At 42.4% G+C, this 18,764-nt stretch overlaps 2 protein-coding genes across 3 annotated transcripts; one reads left to right on the top strand and one right to left on the bottom strand.

Annotated features, from left to right (window-relative positions):
* The first annotated feature begins 366 nt into the window (after positions 1 to 366).
* On the top strand, positions 367 to 2,937 carry LOC134102679 (protein SPO16 homolog). Of its 2 annotated transcripts, none has more exons than XM_062556860.1 (5): positions 367 to 431; positions 770 to 863; positions 1,447 to 1,618; positions 1,735 to 1,813; positions 2,507 to 2,937. In XM_062556860.1, the coding sequence occupies exons 1-5, from the start codon at positions 369 to 371 to the stop codon at positions 2,684 to 2,686; spliced, it is 588 nt and encodes a 195-aa protein (XP_062412844.1). In that variant the 5' UTR covers positions 367 to 368; the 3' UTR covers positions 2,687 to 2,937. The 2 variants fall into 2 exon arrangements, with proteins under 2 accessions (XP_062412844.1, XP_062412845.1); XM_062556861.1 differs by having other exon boundaries at positions 371 to 387.
* A 575-nt stretch (positions 2,938 to 3,512) lies between these two features.
* glmnb (glomulin, FKBP associated protein b) lies at positions 3,513 to 12,027 on the bottom strand. The gene is made up of 18 exons (XM_062556657.1): positions 11,897 to 12,027; positions 11,536 to 11,661; positions 10,494 to 10,604; positions 10,300 to 10,408; positions 9,817 to 10,084; positions 9,120 to 9,207; positions 8,581 to 8,756; positions 7,914 to 7,967; positions 7,779 to 7,809; positions 7,525 to 7,614; positions 7,278 to 7,319; positions 7,099 to 7,172; positions 6,714 to 6,795; positions 6,347 to 6,456; positions 4,953 to 5,016; positions 4,323 to 4,458; positions 4,083 to 4,177; positions 3,513 to 3,717 (listed from the first exon to the last, which is right to left on the bottom strand). The coding sequence occupies exons 1-18, from the start codon at positions 11,927 to 11,929 to the stop codon at positions 3,622 to 3,624; spliced, it is 1,785 nt and encodes a 594-aa protein (XP_062412641.1). The 5' UTR covers positions 11,930 to 12,027; the 3' UTR covers positions 3,513 to 3,621.
* Positions 12,028 to 18,764: the final 6,737 nt, after the last annotated feature.

Raw genomic sequence — 18,764 nt, 5'->3', positions numbered from 1 at the left:
CATCATACAGCCTTCATTAGATGACAGTTCTGTGCTGTAGACAATACCCCGGTATCAACTGTAGAATCCTATGACTTGGTTTGCTCATACTCCCACTATTAGGCCCTAAGCCTACAGTGGAGATGGGACTAGATTTTCATCTGGATTCAATTCAGAACATGAGAGCGATTAAGTTATTAAGTATTTGGATTTAATTACATATTTAAAAAATATACTGCACTGCATACTGTCATTGTAAAGGAAAACCATAGGCTACTACTGCCATTCGGATCTTAAATGTTTCGTGCTGAGAGCAAGCAGAGCCCTAGACAGAGACAGTGCCCTCTACAGGAAGTGTGGCATTTCACACGGTGCGGTAAATTATCATCATGGCAGATCAGCAAAAGGGTAATTCATGGCAGACTACCGTAATAGTTAGCACATCACTTCAGGTAACAACTTTGAGATTAAACTGTATTTGTAATGATAAATGTGTAGATGTGTAATAGCCTACAGGGGAAGGCCTACTTATCTCGGGACGCCAGACATGAGTTTTCCCTCACCGAAATGAAGAAACTAGCAACTTCGCACTAACGTTAGCTTGCTGTCATTTCCCCCAAAACAAGGTGGTGTTTAACATTACAGAATTAGTTATATAAACCAGCCTACTCGATTTTTGTTCCCATTTATACTCATTAAAACCAATGGATTTTTTCACAGAGTAGGCTATACATTTTCTAGTGGCTAGTCAGCTCTAGCAGCGGAGGTTTTAGGCTTCTTTTCTTTGCAGAATCACGAGTCGTCTAGGATGTTGTGCGCTCAACATCACCGGATTCGGGTTTCAGACGGTGTCGAACCTGGGTCCTTCGTTTTCCCTCTTTCAGGTAACATTATTTGCTCAAGTTGGTAAGATGCTGATTCACTCCTCAACCTCAGACTTTACCTGCTTGTTGTTACATTGAAATGTTTGGTCCTTGAGCTGGTTTTCATGGAGGAATAAAAACGCTTTATCTCATATTGCCATGATGATCCTCTCAGCAACCTACCAGCTGTTCAGAAGGGGACACATTACACCGGTACCCCTTAGGCCTATCAAGTGTCTTCATCCTCGTGTCGTTGTTGCTGGTGGGGAAGGAGTGGTAAAGGGCTCCCCTGCGTGCCCTGTGGCATTGGCAGGCTTTTTGTTTGTTTGTTGCATGCTGAGATTAAGCAACTGACCTAGGCAATGAAGACAATCCTTTCAAACAAACGCTAGCCATAGGTGTTAAGTTATCATGAACGTGTTTCAGGTATTGTCCCTTGCAACTATTTCGAATTTATTGTGATTTTGGGGTCTTCAGTTGAAGCTTAAGGTTTCATGCTAAAATACAGAACAATACATGGGCACAATACAACACAATGCAAACATCCAACATGCAATGACAACAAATTTCTAGGTCGATATGACCAACGTTGCTTCTCTGACAGGTACAGCCTTCATGTTAGTGGTCCCTCAGGAGATTCAAGAGCCACTGGAGAACAGTGGCCTGTATGAGAAAATCCAGAAGTTTGTGCAGGTGCACAGAAATAGTTTCCTCTTGCTCCAGGCTCCTGTGTTCGGGAAGAAAGAGTGGGACATCATGGCAGCTGTACAGACCAGGTGACCAGATAAATGTTATTTACAGTTGTAGTTAGAGTAACAAACCCATATCAGTTAACTAGGCTTAGTAGTCATATTTGTAATATATTTTTGATACAACTTATTATTTACAACAGATTTTTTGGCACTAACCTCCGTGTTCTTCCAGTCCACTGTAATGCAAACATGGTCAAGGGAATGTTGGCTCTTGCAAAGGTGAGACTAAATGAAGTGGAAAGACACATTCCAACAACAATACACTTTCATTCATTAAGTCAGTCATCCAGTCCAAGAATAAACCCCAAATATAAGACCACCATTGTCCCTGGGGTTTTCACAATGTCACACAGCAATTACATTAAGGACTAAGGACAATGATCCAATGTTCAGTAGGCCTACAGCTAACCACCCTTATCAGGTTATTGCAAGGGTATAGCACACCCTCTGCGAGACTGGGCTGTCTTGTGGGAAAAGCTACTGCACAGATTAAACTAGAATGAAAAACTGAATAAGTACATTGTGCCTAAATCTCACTGCCATGATTTAATAAAGATTTTAAATTCAATTTGGCCCACAACCTAGCCTTAAATTATAAGCGAGTTTAGTTTTGAACATGGACCTCAAATTATGTTCAAGTTGTCATTGTTTAGACACTTGTTGTTACGCAATTATACATATGAAAACAATCCTTGAGGTTGATAAAAGGTGTTACTGTAGATTAAATCGTTTTTATATGTGAATGAATAGGACTACATTGATTCATTTTACCACCACTTTACGTATGCTCAATACTGAAGTTGCAGGGTTCCTGCGCTCTTGTGTCTGTGTGTAAATGTGTACTGAAACTAAATATACATTTCATCACTACTGTAAGTCACCGATCTTCTAAGCATGTGTTCATCTACTCAGGCCACCAGTAAGCCCCATGTGGACACCGTGAGGGACCGCATGTCCCTGGTCCGTGCCCACCTCATCGAGCGCAGTCCTGTATGGGAGCTGCTGAGGGACATTCAGACTCAGATGATGGAAGTCCCCACTGCAGTTGGACCCTTGGAGTCTGAAGCTGCTTATTACAGTGCAACAAGATAAGGATAAGGGTGATCGATTAATTGATAGTCCCTGGTTATGCTAACACCCCTTTGAGTTTGAGTTTGTACTGTCTTCAGTCCATGCAGTTACTTAAGATGATAATTTTAATTGTCAGTAATACAGAAGCTGGGTGTCTGACCACAAGTGTCAGCAATGATCAAATATGTATTTATAACATATTCATAAGTCTTTCGAATCGAGTTATACCATTTGATTGTTCAAAGTATTCAGTTAGTAAAGTAGGTATTCAATAATTCATGACAAGTAATTGTTTAAATATTTAATAGTTATTGACAAAATAAAAATCAATATTAACACACCCGTTCTTTTATATTCCTGTTAAACCGAGCCATATAAAACAACAATTGTCCTCGCATGGCAAGTTACTTGTGAAGAAGCGTTATGAGCAAGTAAGGTCAAACTAAACTACAATCAAAACTCCAGTGGTATGGACACAGCATTGGTAAACTACTCAGAAACATACAAGTCTCTGAAAAGGCTAATTGAATCCTCTAAACTCAGAGCCCAGGCGGAAGTTTGGAATTTACAGATAACAGTCATGCCATAACAATGTAATCTGCACAAGTGCACTGACATAGCAAACTTTGCTTATTTGGTCTAACTTGTGTTTCATAAAAAACAGATTGTTGGATGTATATTTTCCTATTTTGAAAATAGAAGCTGGTAGAAAACCTCAGTTTCTATACCTGTACATTTTAGCTGAAGGCTGCAAAATAAGAAAATGTAAAACACAAGGGGTCTGCATATTTTCGGGGACTTGATTTATCCTATATGCTTTCATTGCTTTTAAATCAATTGCTGTTTGATACATTATTCTAGACCCCATTGTGGTTTATCTCTGATTGACTGTAATTTGGAGATGCTGCTTGTTCAGTGCTGTAACCTAGCTGCTGGTACATATCAGAGGTCAAGGATCAGGGCTCTCGTGCAACCCTGTCCTCAGTCAGCTCCTCTATCCTCACTGTCAGGCTGTCCATCAGGTCAAAGGTCACCATGGCACACTGAAGAACCTGGATAGGCACAACAAAAAGGAAAACCTCAACAAACATCACGGTGGTCTCCAGGTCAACGTGTGGGTGTGGTCATTTACACGCAGGTACCACATGGCCCTTTTTCCATCTGTCACAGTACCTGTCAGCTTTAGTTTGTTGGTGTTTTGAGCCCCCAACATGGTCTTCAAGGCAGCACTGTGCGGAAGGCGCTAGGGTTAGGCATGGGTTAAGGTTAGGGTTAGAGATCGGGGTAGGATTAAGTGCCTTTAAGTCAATAGTGGTAGTGTTGCCTGGAAGACGACGTTGGGGGCTCAAAACACCATCGAGCTCAGCTTTAGGGATAGTGTCAGTGATGGTTAAGTGAGATTGATGCTTGACATTACCTGATGTTGTTCCATTTCAGACATGTCGGACAACTTCTCGTCTTTCACATTGATTTCACGCACTGGTTTCTTCATTTTCCGAGCTTCTCTTCTCTCTGTAAAATGTGTCACATATTATCAACCACGTCTATATTAAATATGTTCTTGATAGTTCTAGGACATGGGCTCACGATTACCTTTATTAATGCAACTCAATGAACATTACAGTACATGATGTAAGCTAAAGCCAGTTCTTCCTACCCTTGGCTTTGTTCTTCTGATTCTCCTTTAGAGTCTTGAGTTCGGCGCCGTAGTAGGACCTGGACATGCTGAGGCAGACACGCAGGATCTTCAGATAGCTGGCAGCCAGCTTACACAACTCTGCCCACATGCTCTTCTAGAGAAGATACAAGCATCAGGTTATTACCAATTACATTTACATTATTATTATTATTATTTATTCATTTGGCAGACACTTTTGTCCAAAACAACTTACAGCAATAGGAAAACCATTGATTCTGTGCCTGTCAATACTAGTATTAGAGGATATGAGCACCCACTATGTAAGTACTAGTCAATGTATGGTAGGAGGAGAAGTGATAGAGAGGAGGAGGTAAAAGAGTGAAGAGGGGAAATCATGGTGAGTGTGCAACAGGTGTGTGAGACTGACTGAAATTAGACAGCAATGGGGTGCTCACATAATAATCTGGTTATGATAATGTTGTGTTCTTTTGTGTGGCTGATACTGTTCATCTTCATTTTCTAATACATGTTTTTATGAGCACATTAAACTTCTAATGATCACTGACCTTCAGTTACTATAGTATACAATATTGGGTGACTATAAATTTCCCTCCCCACCAGTTTACTGTTACAATAACGGTTACTCACTGAAGAACTTTTTTCCTTCTCTTTGATAAGCAAGAAACGGAGTAAGTTGAGAGACTCCATGACTCTGTTGAAAAGACAGAAATTACCATTACATCCTGGAAGTGAACTTTTCTCCTCTAACACACTTCAGATCATATCAAACTGGCCTCAAAACATTGCCCCATCAAGGGAAAACATGCCAAAACAGAGTCACTGCAAAAACAAACAGCCAAAACAAGGTTAACTGCCCCTCCTCCCCAAGGTGTACAGTATGATGAGGGTGCTCATATCATTAACTGGAGAAAGCTTCATCAGCTGACATGGGGCTGACAACCAGAGGCATTTATCATGTTATATAAGCATCTAAGTGGTCCTGCACATGACACCAGAGTCCTTGGGCATCGAGCGTGTGTGTGTGTGTGTGTGTGTGTGTGTGTGTGTGTGTGTGTGTGTGTTTGTGTTTTTGTCTCTGTCTGCCATCTGCCCTGTGCTGGATCACTGGCATGACTCTCCAGGATACTCTCTGCAGCATCACATCCATTAATGATGAAGCAGGACAGGGCTACCTTACATGCCTGCCAAGCCTCTGTTACCACTATGCTGGGAGTGAAGTCTCTGCCTGTTATGGGAAAACTGAACACACTGAATGAAAGTAAATGGTTACTGAGAAGGGTCACTTTTTAATAGCTGGATTAACTAAATGGCCACTCATAGCTGGTTTGACTCGTATCATTCCAAGAACTGCAATTCTTTGTATCTATTCTAGCTTTCTTTCTTTTCTCCTAATTTGCTCTATATCTTTCCTGTATTCTTTTAAATAAACAAATAACTAAAAAATAAAAAGAGTAATGAGTGCACTCCAAAACGTGATGTGTTAAAAAATGACACATCTGTGTGCGTGCTCAGGGACAAAACATTTTTTGTTTGGTTGTTTTTTTTTTGTTTTGTTTTGTTTTGTTTGTTTGTTTGTTTTTGCTGACTTTTTTGTTAGATAACTGAAATCTGTTTTGGAGATCTACCTAACACCAGTAGGTGGGAGATTAACTGAGCGCAGTTTATTTCTGATCTAAAATGGGCTCGACTCTCCACAGGGTGGTGAGCTTGAGTAAGGAAGCAAATCAGTAGAAGTCTTACTAATGAAGTGAGAAAACACAAATAATTGTACTAGACTTGACGTTATGAACACAATCAGCTAGTTGATCATCACAAATGAATTCAGCCTAGTAGTAAACGTAGACTTAACTATTTTCAAAGGAGATTTTCATTGAAATTTACTTTGTCTCCCATGCAGTGTATGGGAAATCTGCGCATTGAGTTATCAAGAAATGATGACGGTGTTTCTGTGTGTAACATGGGTAGACTAGGAAACATCTGCCACCTGCAGAGACTGTTCCCACGGAGTGCTCCTGTCTTACCTGTCCATGCCATGCAGCAGGTCAGTCTCCACTCCCTTCGGGACGCACACAGCCATCTGCAGCAGGGACAGCAGGTGCTCCCCTGAGAACCAACAGCTCACCTGTCCACACTGGACAGACACCCAATACAAAGCATGACGCATTTGAACATGAAAAACACAGTATACAGATATTTTTTGTACACTTTTGGACAATGTGTGTGGTTTTAAAGATCTTGCATTTTGTCGAATGTTCATGTTCATATTTTTCATGTTCTTATTGGCTGAAGCATTTTAACATGCGCTCCTGAACTGGATTCAATGCATTTTACCCTCAATTACTAAGTTTGGACACTATCCTTGAAATGTAAACTAAAATGGTGCATTACCTTTGCAGGGTCCACCTGGTTCTTGATGTTCTTGATGACATGGCCCTCCACACCAGCATGATGGCTGGTTTTCATCATGCACCTGCAGTTGGACACAACATTTGTAAGTGTCTATGTGACAGCATGGTCTTAAACATTATGTTACAGTAGTTTCCACAGTACATCTAAGGAGACAAGACAAGTACAGTATACTCAACACCTGAATATATAATTTAATGATTTTTTTTGACACATGCATTTAAATAATAGATGAGTACAATCTCGTACCTGTGGTAACCTACTTTAATTAATTAATGGCTGCGTTTATTTTCTGAGTGAGTACTGTAATTGTGTGTAAAAAAAATCAGCCTTTGGAGTTCCTGAGATTACAGTTTTGTTTTCTTACCTGAAGAATCTGTGTTTGGCTTCCCCATTCAGTTTATCTATGAAGAGCTGGAATACATGCAGCGCCTTTGTTTGCTGTGAAGAGATGGCATGACCAAGGTTAGTTTTAATATGGAGTCATACAGTACACTTCAGAATGTTATATGTGCTCATTTGTGATAGTCTTGTTGAAAAACTTACCAAATGCTTCATTGGACAAACAGTCATGATTTGCACCAAGTTCTATAGGAGATACAAATATGATAACCTCAAGAAAGTATTTCAAGTAGATGTGTATTTAAAATTTGAACGAATGTGATTGTATATTTTGTATGAAGTTTTTGTCTTAAGGGTACAGAAGTATAGATTTGTATGCTGTTTGTTTGGATTATATGCAATCTGTGGTTGACATTTTATTTGCTTATTTTCTCAGTACACCTGCAATCACCTGAGGGACAGTGTAGAATGACCTGAGCTCCAGGATCTCTACCGGTAGGCTGCAGCCTTCCACTCGTTCCAAACTCTTCTCACACAGATCCTAAGATCACAACACACAGAAAGGGTTGTGCATACTATCTCAGCAGCTGGTAAACTTTGTTCGAAAAAAACATTTGTGATCTAGGGGCTTGACTCAAAAACCCAACCACTCCTCATCTAACCTACAGTACAGTAGATACTAAATGTGGACTGAAGTATCCTTACCAGGCCTTTTGTAAGCCACGCTTCATCTTTCCTGTCAGAGAAAGACAATGAATATTAGCACGTGGAACCAATGTTTCTGTGATTATTGCATTTTCATAAGATAGCATAATACACTCCATGCATTTGGCAGCATACCTAGCTGACAAAAGGTTGACGTACTCCATGTTGCGCTGCAGGAGATAAACAGGGCTAAGAGGAGAGAGTACATAAGTCACGTGTTAGTTATTTTATGTGACATTTTAAAGCAGGATTGTAGGCTTTTACATTTAGCCCAGGACACCAAGCCAAATGAATCTCCCCCGCTTAAAGATGTGTACGTCTGTCTTCTGACTGTTGTAGTGGTTTCAACATTGTACGCACAGTAGACCACAAGGGAAATGACATGACAAAAAGGGCAAAATAGTAACTGGCCTTTTCTTCCAGCAATCAAAATGTAAAACTTCAAACTCATCAGTGCACTTTTGATTTGTGTGTGTTCAGCTATATGCAGTCTCTTGACCTATGCTGGCTGTATGTATATTAAAGGTCTGCACACTTGCTCTCACTTGGTTTAGTTTATTAAGTAGAATTCAAGTTACGTTTCGAGCCGCATGGCTCTTCTTGAAGAACCTTGCGGCTCGAAACGTAACTTGAATGACGTGACAAAAAGGGCAAAATAGTAACTGGCCTTTTCTAACAGCAACCAAAATGTAAAACTTCAAACCCATCAGTGCACTTTTGATTTTTGTGTGTTCAGCTACTATGCCGTCTCTTGACCTGTGCTGGCTGAATGCATGTTAACATATGCTGCTGGACTACCTACCTAAAGATGGCAGGAAACGTCTCCATGGCAATAAGCTGAACAAAGAGGAGGTAGGCGAGACAGGCACGAGACTCTTCAGAGTCGCTGCTGGCTTTAGAGATGAACTCATCTCCCCTCCTCATTGGCTGGTTGAACAGGAGCTCCGGTAGGGGCTTATGGATCTCAGTTAGTATGGCCTAAAAGGTTTCAAACAAAGAACTGGTTTCAAGTGCATAGCCACACCATTTGTCACCTTTTAACAGGATATGTGGATATATTTAGATCATTGTATTGAACAGTTTATTTCTGGAGCCCCCCCCCCCCTACTATTTAAACAGCTTGGACAGCTTATTTTTTGTGATAAAAAAAAAAATGTAGAAGTTAACTTTCCATTGGTTGGTAACTGAAGTCTGACAACACAAGATGAAATACCCCTCAGGTCAATCAACTCCTTTAATTAATTCACTCGAGCTGCAGGTTGCAACAAGACCCCGTTCAAACCGCAGCTCTCTGTGAACAGTGAGGCTCAGCCCTGCAGTATCATGTGGAAGACGGCTTACCATGATGCCAGTGGCAAAGGTCCAGAATGGGCTACTGGGATCCTGGAGTATCGCCTGCAGCAATGGCTCTCGTAGGCTCAACATGCAACTGAGAGCAGAGGAAGGGACCGTGAGCAAAGAGGACCAGCTCTAACACTCAGCGAAATCAGTCCGTTTATTTTGCACTACAACGGCCAGTGCTTATTACAGTGGAACATGGAAAGGAAGTCAGATTTAATTAATCCTAATGGATCATAAAATGTAATCTTAATTCTCGCTGATACATCATGATTTATTTCCACAGTATATCGTGTGTTGTATGCTGTGAGTCTCTGAAACAAACTTCGAGGACTTAACATTGTTCTCAACTCTGACTTCCTTCTCCAGTTCCACTGTGAAGCAACAGAAGACTGAGGTCTTGCACCATGTCGCGGACTTGCGATGTTATCAGAGTGTGAAACTAAATAAATCAATATAGCAACACTTAGCATTCATATACACTATAGTAGACAAAAGTATTGAGACACCTGCCACTATACCCACTACAACTTTAAAGACATCCTATTCCAAATCCATAGGATAGTCCAATATAGAAATATTGTACTGAAATATTGCGATACTATACTGATTGTTTTCTCCCACCTCTAGTTATCTCCTTCCCTGAACTTAGCACTGTTTTCATAAATAGGCAAAGCACTGAGACACAGAGAAGACTCACAATTTGACTATGTCCTCTCTCAGCCTGTCATTCGCTGGGCCCTTTGTAGCAGATGCTGCTCCTTTCTTAGAAGCGCCCGTCTTCACCTCCACCACAAAGGGCCGCAGGAAGTCCAGCAGGACGGCGCAGCACTTGCACAGGCCGTGCGTGTCGCTCTTCTCCTGCTGCCTGGTGTAGGGCACCGGCAGCCGGGCCACCTGCCTCTGGGCAACCTTCAGCACGGCCCCCACACACGGGCCCCAGCAGCCATCCCCCAGCTGCAGCAGCACTGCCGAATGAGAAAGAAGCCTGGAGCTGTTAGCTGCACTTAGAGTTTGTTTCCAGCAGGGGGACACAGAGGCAATGTGTCACACTGATGCGCTCTTTAGAGAAGTCTGACATTTACTCCTGGTTCAAATTAATGGCTTATTTTGAAATGGCACACCTATAGACACAATATAATGATTGTGGCAAAGGTTAGGGTCAGGTGGGTCAGTTTATTACCTGTCTGGAGATGTGGGAGGAGAACTATAACTGTCTCGCCAATGAATCCTGGATCGCAGTCCTCCAATTGTCCAAACAAGTTGTCAAAGACTTCCTTTGGTTTACAAACCTGAGATTTACATTAGTGTTATGAATGCATTGCAGAGGTATGGGATATGTTCCATAATGCCCACCAGAAAAATAATTTACTGTACCTGCACTAGGTGAGTGACTGCAGCCTCACAGTGCACAGGGTTCTGCTTCCTCTTCAGAATCTCTTTGACCAGTGGCTGTAGCAGCCCAAGACCCAGAGCCCTGACTATACCCTGCAACACAGATAGGAGAGTAGACAGAGCAACAACCGAAGAGAGTTAACACAGCATGTGTTTAAAAGCTACAGTGTAGGTATTGGAGTTTAGTGCTTGGATGCCTCTGGGAGAATGAAATGGGAAAAAATGTGGGTAGCAACAGCAAGGATTTAGTAATGGATGGATGGAATAAACTAACGCATTCATTGATAGTCTTAAAACTGCACATCGACAGGACATTGCATATAGTATTTGAAACACATTCCAAAACCACAATGTTTTGTAAAAATCCTAAACTATTCTGTCCTTTTTTCATGTCGCAACACTCTGGACTGAGCATCCCATAAGGTTGCCAGCAGAGCGAGAAATCTGACTGGACCTAGGGGTCAGAGGTCATCAGTGCTATGGGAAGGAGGAGAGGCAGAGTGCATCCAGGGCATGGGCGAAATGGGTCCTGGTCTGTTCCCTGTGGAACAGCACATTTTGTCCGCTCTCATGACTAAAGAGCTGTGGTATTTCTCAGAGAAAGGAGAATGGAGGCCCTGCACTATTACCCTTCAACATCTCTCTTCAAAGATGAAGTCCAGCCACAGATTTCCCTCATACAGTATAGGCATCAATGTCATGCTCAGTTAAGAAAGAGGAAGAGAGGCTTGTTCGTAATGTACAACATAGCTTTGCATCTTCACATGTTCTTTGTAGATTTCCTTTTTCGGAGAACTCTCAGTTTTCACCCTCATGTGAAACTGTCACTTATTTTATAACACATTCCATTTCCTTAATTTGACGTTGATGGCATCTGAGTCAGAATTATTAGTCAAAATAATACAGTGACACAACAGAGATCTTTTAAACGTTTTTATGATCTTTGAGCCACGGATTTCAGAGCATTGACTGATCATCTACGCTCATGTCAGATTCATGGATATTTCACATATTTCATATTTACCTGGTTCTTTTCTTCTTTGATGAAGTCCAGTACCTTGGCACTCTCTCCTTGATCAATGCAGGCACTGCCAATTTGGATACAGAGTTCACGGTCCTTTTGTTTGAATTTGTTCTCTGGCGTTTTCCGCTGTGATCACCAGTTGCATTCAATTAATTGACAGTGTTTGTGATTGAGTTCATTTTATATTATTAGTCAAGAAATACAGTTATTGAATTTATTGATACTCGAGGGAGACAGGCTCAGCATAGTGCCACTGGCCATGATGACACTGGTCCTAGATTGAGTTTTTTTTTCTTCCCTCTAGAAAAATCGTCTTATCCTCTGGCAATGGTGTCATCTATGCTGTAGTTCATTCACTCACCCATTTCTCTACGACGTCTTTGAATTTTGGCATTGCCTGTGTACACTTTCCAAAATCCTCTTGTGATGACCACTTATTTAGACTACAATTACAGATACGTAGCACAGTCCAGAGAAAGCGAATGGTTTCTAAAAACAAAGAGTAGCCTGTTGCTTAGCTAACGACTAGCTGAAGTAAGCCGTCGACACTGTGAGCAATGACATGCGCTCTTCTGTAAAGCTCTTATCAAAGCAGTGTGCCTGAGTGCTAATAGGATTATGTCTGGGCAATGCAACATGGACAGAGGCGGGATAGAAACCTCTAGAATGGCCGAGACGTGCGACCTAGGTTGGTTCACCGTCATCAAGAAATTTCGAGCGCTTCTGCTCTCATATGCGAAACATATTCGAGCAATGCCTTATCTAGGCGAGGCCTACTGTTGGTTTCCTGATTGCATAATCGACCTATGGTAACCTAAAATTAGCTTACTATGCTGTTGGGTGAAAAGGTGAATCAACTTCTTACCCTCAATGCATCCCACCGAAGAAAATCTCTTTTCAGGCTATCAAAACCTAGAGCGTAAAATTGAGCTTGAAGAAAACCTTCAACCTAGTTAATGAGGCCTCTTGATGGATGTGCAATTGGTTGTTCAAACAGGTGGCATTGTTTGCAGAATAAATACAGGTCATTATATCTTGTCTCATCGACCCTTTCAATACAATGCAGGCTACAGGCCTTGTTCAATGATGCTTCTCCAAACACGCGCGTGTAAGGTGATACCCGCGCGCATCCTTCAAATTTCCTGTAACGGGCCCGGTGGCTATGCACAGAGGCCCTCGACAATGTAGCCTACTGATTTCATCAAAGTGAAGAAGCCAGTATGTTTGAGCGCCAGGATTTCTGTCCACAGCTGCTGGTTTGGTTTGCTCAATCTATTGCGCTCCGTTGAAAGGCCGATAACAAAAGACTGTCCAGGCAAATAGGAGGGGGTGGGTTAATTGCAAACTGGTGATTTGTTGTTCTTGTAGTTATTGACACTTTCTTAGTTGTAGTAGGTACACGGAGAAAGATAGATTACAGAGACACGGGGTTTCATATTGTCAGATGTTGACCCAAGGCTTTCGTGTTGATCATATTTCACGAGATGAAAGGCCACTGAGGAAGCGTTAGCCTACCCAAGGACAGCAGTGCAGCACCGGGATTTAGAAGCACAGCTCAACAGCCGTTTTGGTCTCAGCCTCAGGGCTTGGTGCTGTTGTTCTGTTAATAATGTAAACCTAATGTAGACAGGCAGTTATTATATGTATCTTAGGCTGCTGATCCGAATTAAGGTCTGTGAAGGAGGACTAACTCTCTAATATCATATTGATTACCTTTGTAGGCCTACCCATTTAACAAATTATTATTTTTTAAAAGAAAAAGTTGGAACTAATTTTGAATTGTTTATGGCTTTCAAATATTTTAGAAATAGCTCGTTGAATATGCTGTTGGCTGTGTTACTATGGCCGGAATGGAGGGGACGGGGGCTTTGTTTACGTATTTGTGTCTGCGCTCTCTACTGAAAAGGATCAACTCCAACTCTCATGAATATTTTACAGCTCTGAATTCATCCTGTAGACTTGCAGTAACTTTCAGTAACACTGGAGGGCAGTGGTTTCTCATTGTGATGTGTGTTATACATTAAATCTACTGTAGGAAGGAAATGCCATTATGGTGACCCCATAATAATTCCCTTCGTGGTTATTTATCATCCTCAATGACGTGATCTGTCTATGCATGTGGGCTACTCAATGCTGCCCAGATTCAAGTGTGTGTTCTCAATACTCTGCATCTTGGGGGGGGGGGGGGGGAAATATATTCCTAGAATATTGGATAGTAGGCTACCATCATGTACAAACTTCTAGTTGTTGCATTCATTATTTGAAGGGTTTTGTTAATTAGATGGGCACACGCTTTGACATTCCTAAAATATATTTTGAACCCTCACCGGTGTTTGTGCCTCACCTGATCTGGCGTCATTGCCGTGAAGTCAGTGGGCTGAAGGCATTTAGAGAACAGCCGGCCACTGAGAGGCAAGGCTTAGGTCACTGCTATCGCATGGCTACCTACTGTATATTTAATAGGCACCAGCAACCAGAAAACAATTGTGTAACCCGACTACCTGGACTCATCACTGTTCAGGGCTGGACGTCTGAAAGGTTGTGAAAAAGAAGGATATGTGGAGATGTAATAAACAGGAAAATCTATTTAGTGAATGTGAAGTCACTAAATTCTCATCTCATCACATTGGTTATTAACACACCTTTACATAAAATAGGCTATCTGAAAACAGTTGAATTTGAACAGTTGATTCCTAATGCAGTGTTTAACTTTCAGGTTTTGCACTGTATTTAATTTTCCATTACATATCTCCATTAAGCTGTGTCTACGTTAGAGTTGCCATTTTTAACCAGAGTGAGCCTCAGAGACCCCCGGGAGACTGTGGCTGCCTAACTGCCCTCCACCTCCCCAGGCCCCAGTCCACATGTCAGGAAAAACGTCCGTGCTTAAGGCTTCTCCCTTGGGCCACTGCTCCAGCATATCGGCCTGCTTTTTGGCTGCTAGCGATGGATTTTTTCTGATTTCAGAAAGAGGAAATATTCATTCGGCCCAGATTTTAACCACTCAGACAAGTAAGTGTGTTTCGGAGAGTGGATAGGCCGAGGTATATGGAGATGTAGCCTGCAGTTTGGTGGATTGAAAGATCATGCCACCATATTTTATTTACCCATGAATCTTTCCCCCTTTTTTTTAAAGATTGATGCACTTGCCTAAAGCTTATGTTGAGATTTCATTGTCCTCATAGATCACAGTAATGCATCAATCTATAATTCAGAGTGGCAAAATCATTTCATTTTCCCATACAAAATTGGAAATGCATCATGCAACTCTCAGAGAGACCCAGGGCTTTAATCAGTCACAACATTGCACTGACAATTGCCCAGTTGTCTATTCTGTGAAACTGCCATTTCCATACAAGCCAAATGATTCAGAAGGAAATTGATGTTTGTGCACACATACCATTCCTTATGCCAGATAAAACATTAATTTGCTTACAGTGTGTTTGCCTGTATGGGCATCTTAGTTGTGTTTGCCTGAGTTGTCTGTCAGGTTAAAGATGCTAAGCTCTGGCCCCTGTCCTAGTGTTCAATAAAAAAATGACCTGAAGACACTTCCTGTTTTGACTCACACTATGGGTGTCAGAGGGCCACTGGGAGGAACAGGGTACAACGGATCCATAGTCCTGCACTGTGACAGTCCTTGCAAAGCCTGCTTGCCTGTCTGTAAATCGGCATTTTGATGGCAATTACCAGTGTCAAGTTTGTTCCCAATCAATACAGAATAGAGAGGGAGACCTTTATCGACACAGAGAACAGCCTCCTCCAGTCATAGACAACAAACACACAGAGAGAGACACACGCTTGTGAGAGCGTGTCTGGCACTGATCAATAACCAGCTGTGTTGCCTAGCAGTCCGACTCATGCCTGCCTCCTTTCCTCCACCCCTACACACCCCTCCATCTCTCTCTCTCTCTCTCTCTCTCTCTCTGTCTCTCTCTCTGTCCCTCTCTCTCTCTGCTGGTGCGTAAGGCTTCGTTACCCCCAGTGATGGAGCCTCGTCTCCCATGGCAGCACCCCGCAGGGCCCAGTCTGGGCCACTACATGTGAGCCGGGGCTGTCAAAGTGATTTAGTCATCCGCCGCTCCCCGCCGCTCCCCGCCGCCTTTTGGAGATGCTGACACACTGCGTTTAGGGGGCCACCGGAGCAGGGTGTGGGGTGGAGGTGGAGTGGAGCGGGGGCTCCCAGTGTCTTGTTCAATGTGATGGAGGCTTTTAGCCTTTCCTGTTTTTTTTTTCTCTGTCTCTCTTTCCCTCTCTTTCCCTCCCTCTCTCTCTCCCTCTCTCTAAACACTCCCTTTATCCATCTGAGTGCTTGCTCATGTGTTAGCGTTTCTGTTGCGCTCCGTGTCTCCGTGTCGCCTCCTGTATATTCACCCAGCTGCCTGTGAACACCTTTAGCCTCTTCATGTAGTTTTCTCTCCTGCTTGCTTTCTGTCTTTCATCTTCTGCATTTTCTTTCCATTTCCATTGTTGGAGCTGGGAGATTTGCAATTTCATGAACTCAGAGCTGGAAGATTTACATGAACAGTTGACTGCCATCATTTATATTATTCGTCCTTGTGTTGGTTTGACTAGCATTTTGGAATATCACTGCATTACCAGAAATTGTCACTCTGTTTTCTAGATTGATTTGAACTTGTTTGCTGGCACAACTGTTTGCATTCCATCAGTGTCACGCGATGTACCTATTTTTACACTCTAGACCAAAAGAGGAAAAAACAATAGATAATTCACCTTGCTTTCAATCACATTTCACTTATGCACACGTACCAGTGCACAGTTTCAGCTAGGCAGAGGCAAACCCTGTGAGGCCTCACCATGACTACACGGCATTTACCAGACTCTGCTCCCAGATTGGGAGGAGCAGCATCTTTGCCCTGCCGGTAGGAAAATTCAGGAGCGTCTGTGGTCGTATCGGGTTCCTCCTGCAATCATGAAAGTTTAACGGGCCGCCAGCGGGGAAACAGGGGCCTGGGCTCGAGTCACAACTCTGGCACAGATATGTCTCTCAGCCCACTGGCACCGCAGATCTGTTACCCCCCACCTCCCGGCCACCCCACCCTCGCCTTTTCAGCTCACCGCTGTACGGATGGTGGGGAATGGAGGTCGGCAGGAATGAACGATGCTGGCTGCATCCCCATCTAAAGCACTGCCTTTTGGGATCAGCTTAGGCAAGGGACAGGGTAGGTCCTTTTAGATCCAGATAGGTAGATTTCCATTACGGAGATGCTGAAGTACTATTAATCAAACTGATTTGGCAGTCTTCTACTCAGAGGGATTTTTTCCAACATCTATATGATGTACTTGTTACTAATGTTACAGAATATTAATGTTACAGAAGTGACTTGCTTTTATCACATAGTCTATCTGTGAATACATTCTTTAATGGATGTGGGTTTTCTGACTCTGTGATTCTCTTGCTTATGTCCCTTGCTTTTGTATATCTCCTTTTGATGAATTAGTGTTGATTTGAGCACTATATACTGTAGCAGGCTCTGCTACTCTAGATGCTGCTGTAAACATCTCTGTTTTTTTGTTTTGTTTTTTTCCCGCCTCCACTCTCAAGTGCAGCTGGCTCCTTTTCCTTTTCCACAGAGGGCAGACTCTAAAGACATACCCCTTACAGTACATGGCAGCACTTCCTCTTGTACATTGTTGTGGTTATGGTTATGGTATTTAACAGATGCCTTTGTCCAAAATGGTATACAAATAACAACAGTGCAATAGTTAAATTTAACAGTAAACTAATTAAAAGTTGGTAATACTAAATTAAGGAGAATATCAATAAGAAACAACACTGACAATTGAATCAATAGCTTAAAGGGATAGTTCGGATTTTAAGACACGAAGTTGTATGGGTTCCCTGTCAGCAACGTAGTGCATCAGCACTGACTTACCCCCGACAGCGTCCTGTGAGCCGAGATCCAGCCGGTTTTAGATCGTTTTTGATGCTGAAGAAAGTAGTCCGGCAAGTTTCTGGGGTCACGAAAGTAAAGTGTTTTTCTTCTCAAAACCATATGCGTTCAACAGAGTGATATATTTGCACCACAAAAACGTTGTCCAGGAAAAATTCAAACCTCGTTATCACTTACTTATTTTTCGCGATTCCTATCACTGCGCGCTACTGACAGCTGGACAACGTTTTTGTGGTGCAAATATATCACTCTGTTGAACGCATATGGTTTTGAGAAGAAAAACACTTTACTTTCGTGACCCCAGAAACTTGCTGAAGAAAATAGTCCGGCATCAAAAACGATCAAAAACCGGCTGGATCTCGGCTCACAGGACGCTGTCGGGGGTAAGTCAGTGCTGATGCACTACGTTGCTGACAGGGAACCCATACAACTTCGTGTCTTAAAATCCGAACTATCCCTTTAATGAAAATAACTAAATACTACAAATATACAAACCATAACGCATAAGGAACGCTTGATAAACCAAGTGCATTTTGAACAGATATGCCTTTAGACCCCTCTTGAAAGACCCAAAACTATCACAGGAACAGAGAGCACTGGGCAACTCATTCCACCAACAAGGAACCCCTGTGGAAAAGAGTCTTGAGTTTGACTTAGCATTTATGGCTGGTCAACCTAAGAGATGCTCATCAGAAGACCACAGTGGGCGGTTGGGGAAATACATCTTGATCACTGAATTAAGATGGTAGGGAACAGATCCAGTCAGTGTCCTATAGGCCAAAATGAGAGATTTGAATTTAATTCTGGCCACTACAGTGGAGAGTAACTAGGAGAGGAGTTGCATGTGTCCTCTTTGGTTGATTGAAGAGCAAAGGCGCTGCAGCATTCTGAATCAGTTGTGAAGATCTTGTACGTGTGAACTTCACTTCAATAATCTCCTGTGAGAATAAGAAATGTAGCCTACTCCAACAAGCGTAACCTACCTGTTTACATGGGTGGATTTTTCAATCGATTGGGTGATCAGAACAGAGTACACCACCTCTCTCAATCTCTCTCCCCTCTCTCTCACCTCTCTCAATCTGAGTGGAAATTGAGTCAGATCGGGCTGAATCGTTTCGGTTGAGGTGTTTCGCCTACACGAGGGACTTATTTTCCGATTGAGCCATTAGGTGTACTCCGTTTGTAATCAGCTTAAAAGTGTCCATGTAAACGGGGCTGTTGCTTCATGGCTCCTGCATACATTTTTATTCAGTCTCTGTTGAGGATGCTAAAACCTGCAAAGAATTCATCCTCCAATTGAATGCTTATCAGCAC

The sequence above is a fragment of the Sardina pilchardus genome, chromosome 15 (genome assembly GCF_963854185.1).
Source record: "Sardina pilchardus chromosome 15, fSarPil1.1, whole genome shotgun sequence".
In the NCBI taxonomy this organism is placed as follows: domain Eukaryota; kingdom Metazoa; phylum Chordata; class Actinopteri; order Clupeiformes; family Clupeidae; genus Sardina; species Sardina pilchardus.
The sequence above is the reverse complement of the archived record's forward strand: the minus strand, read 5'-3'. Positions and strand labels throughout refer to the sequence as shown.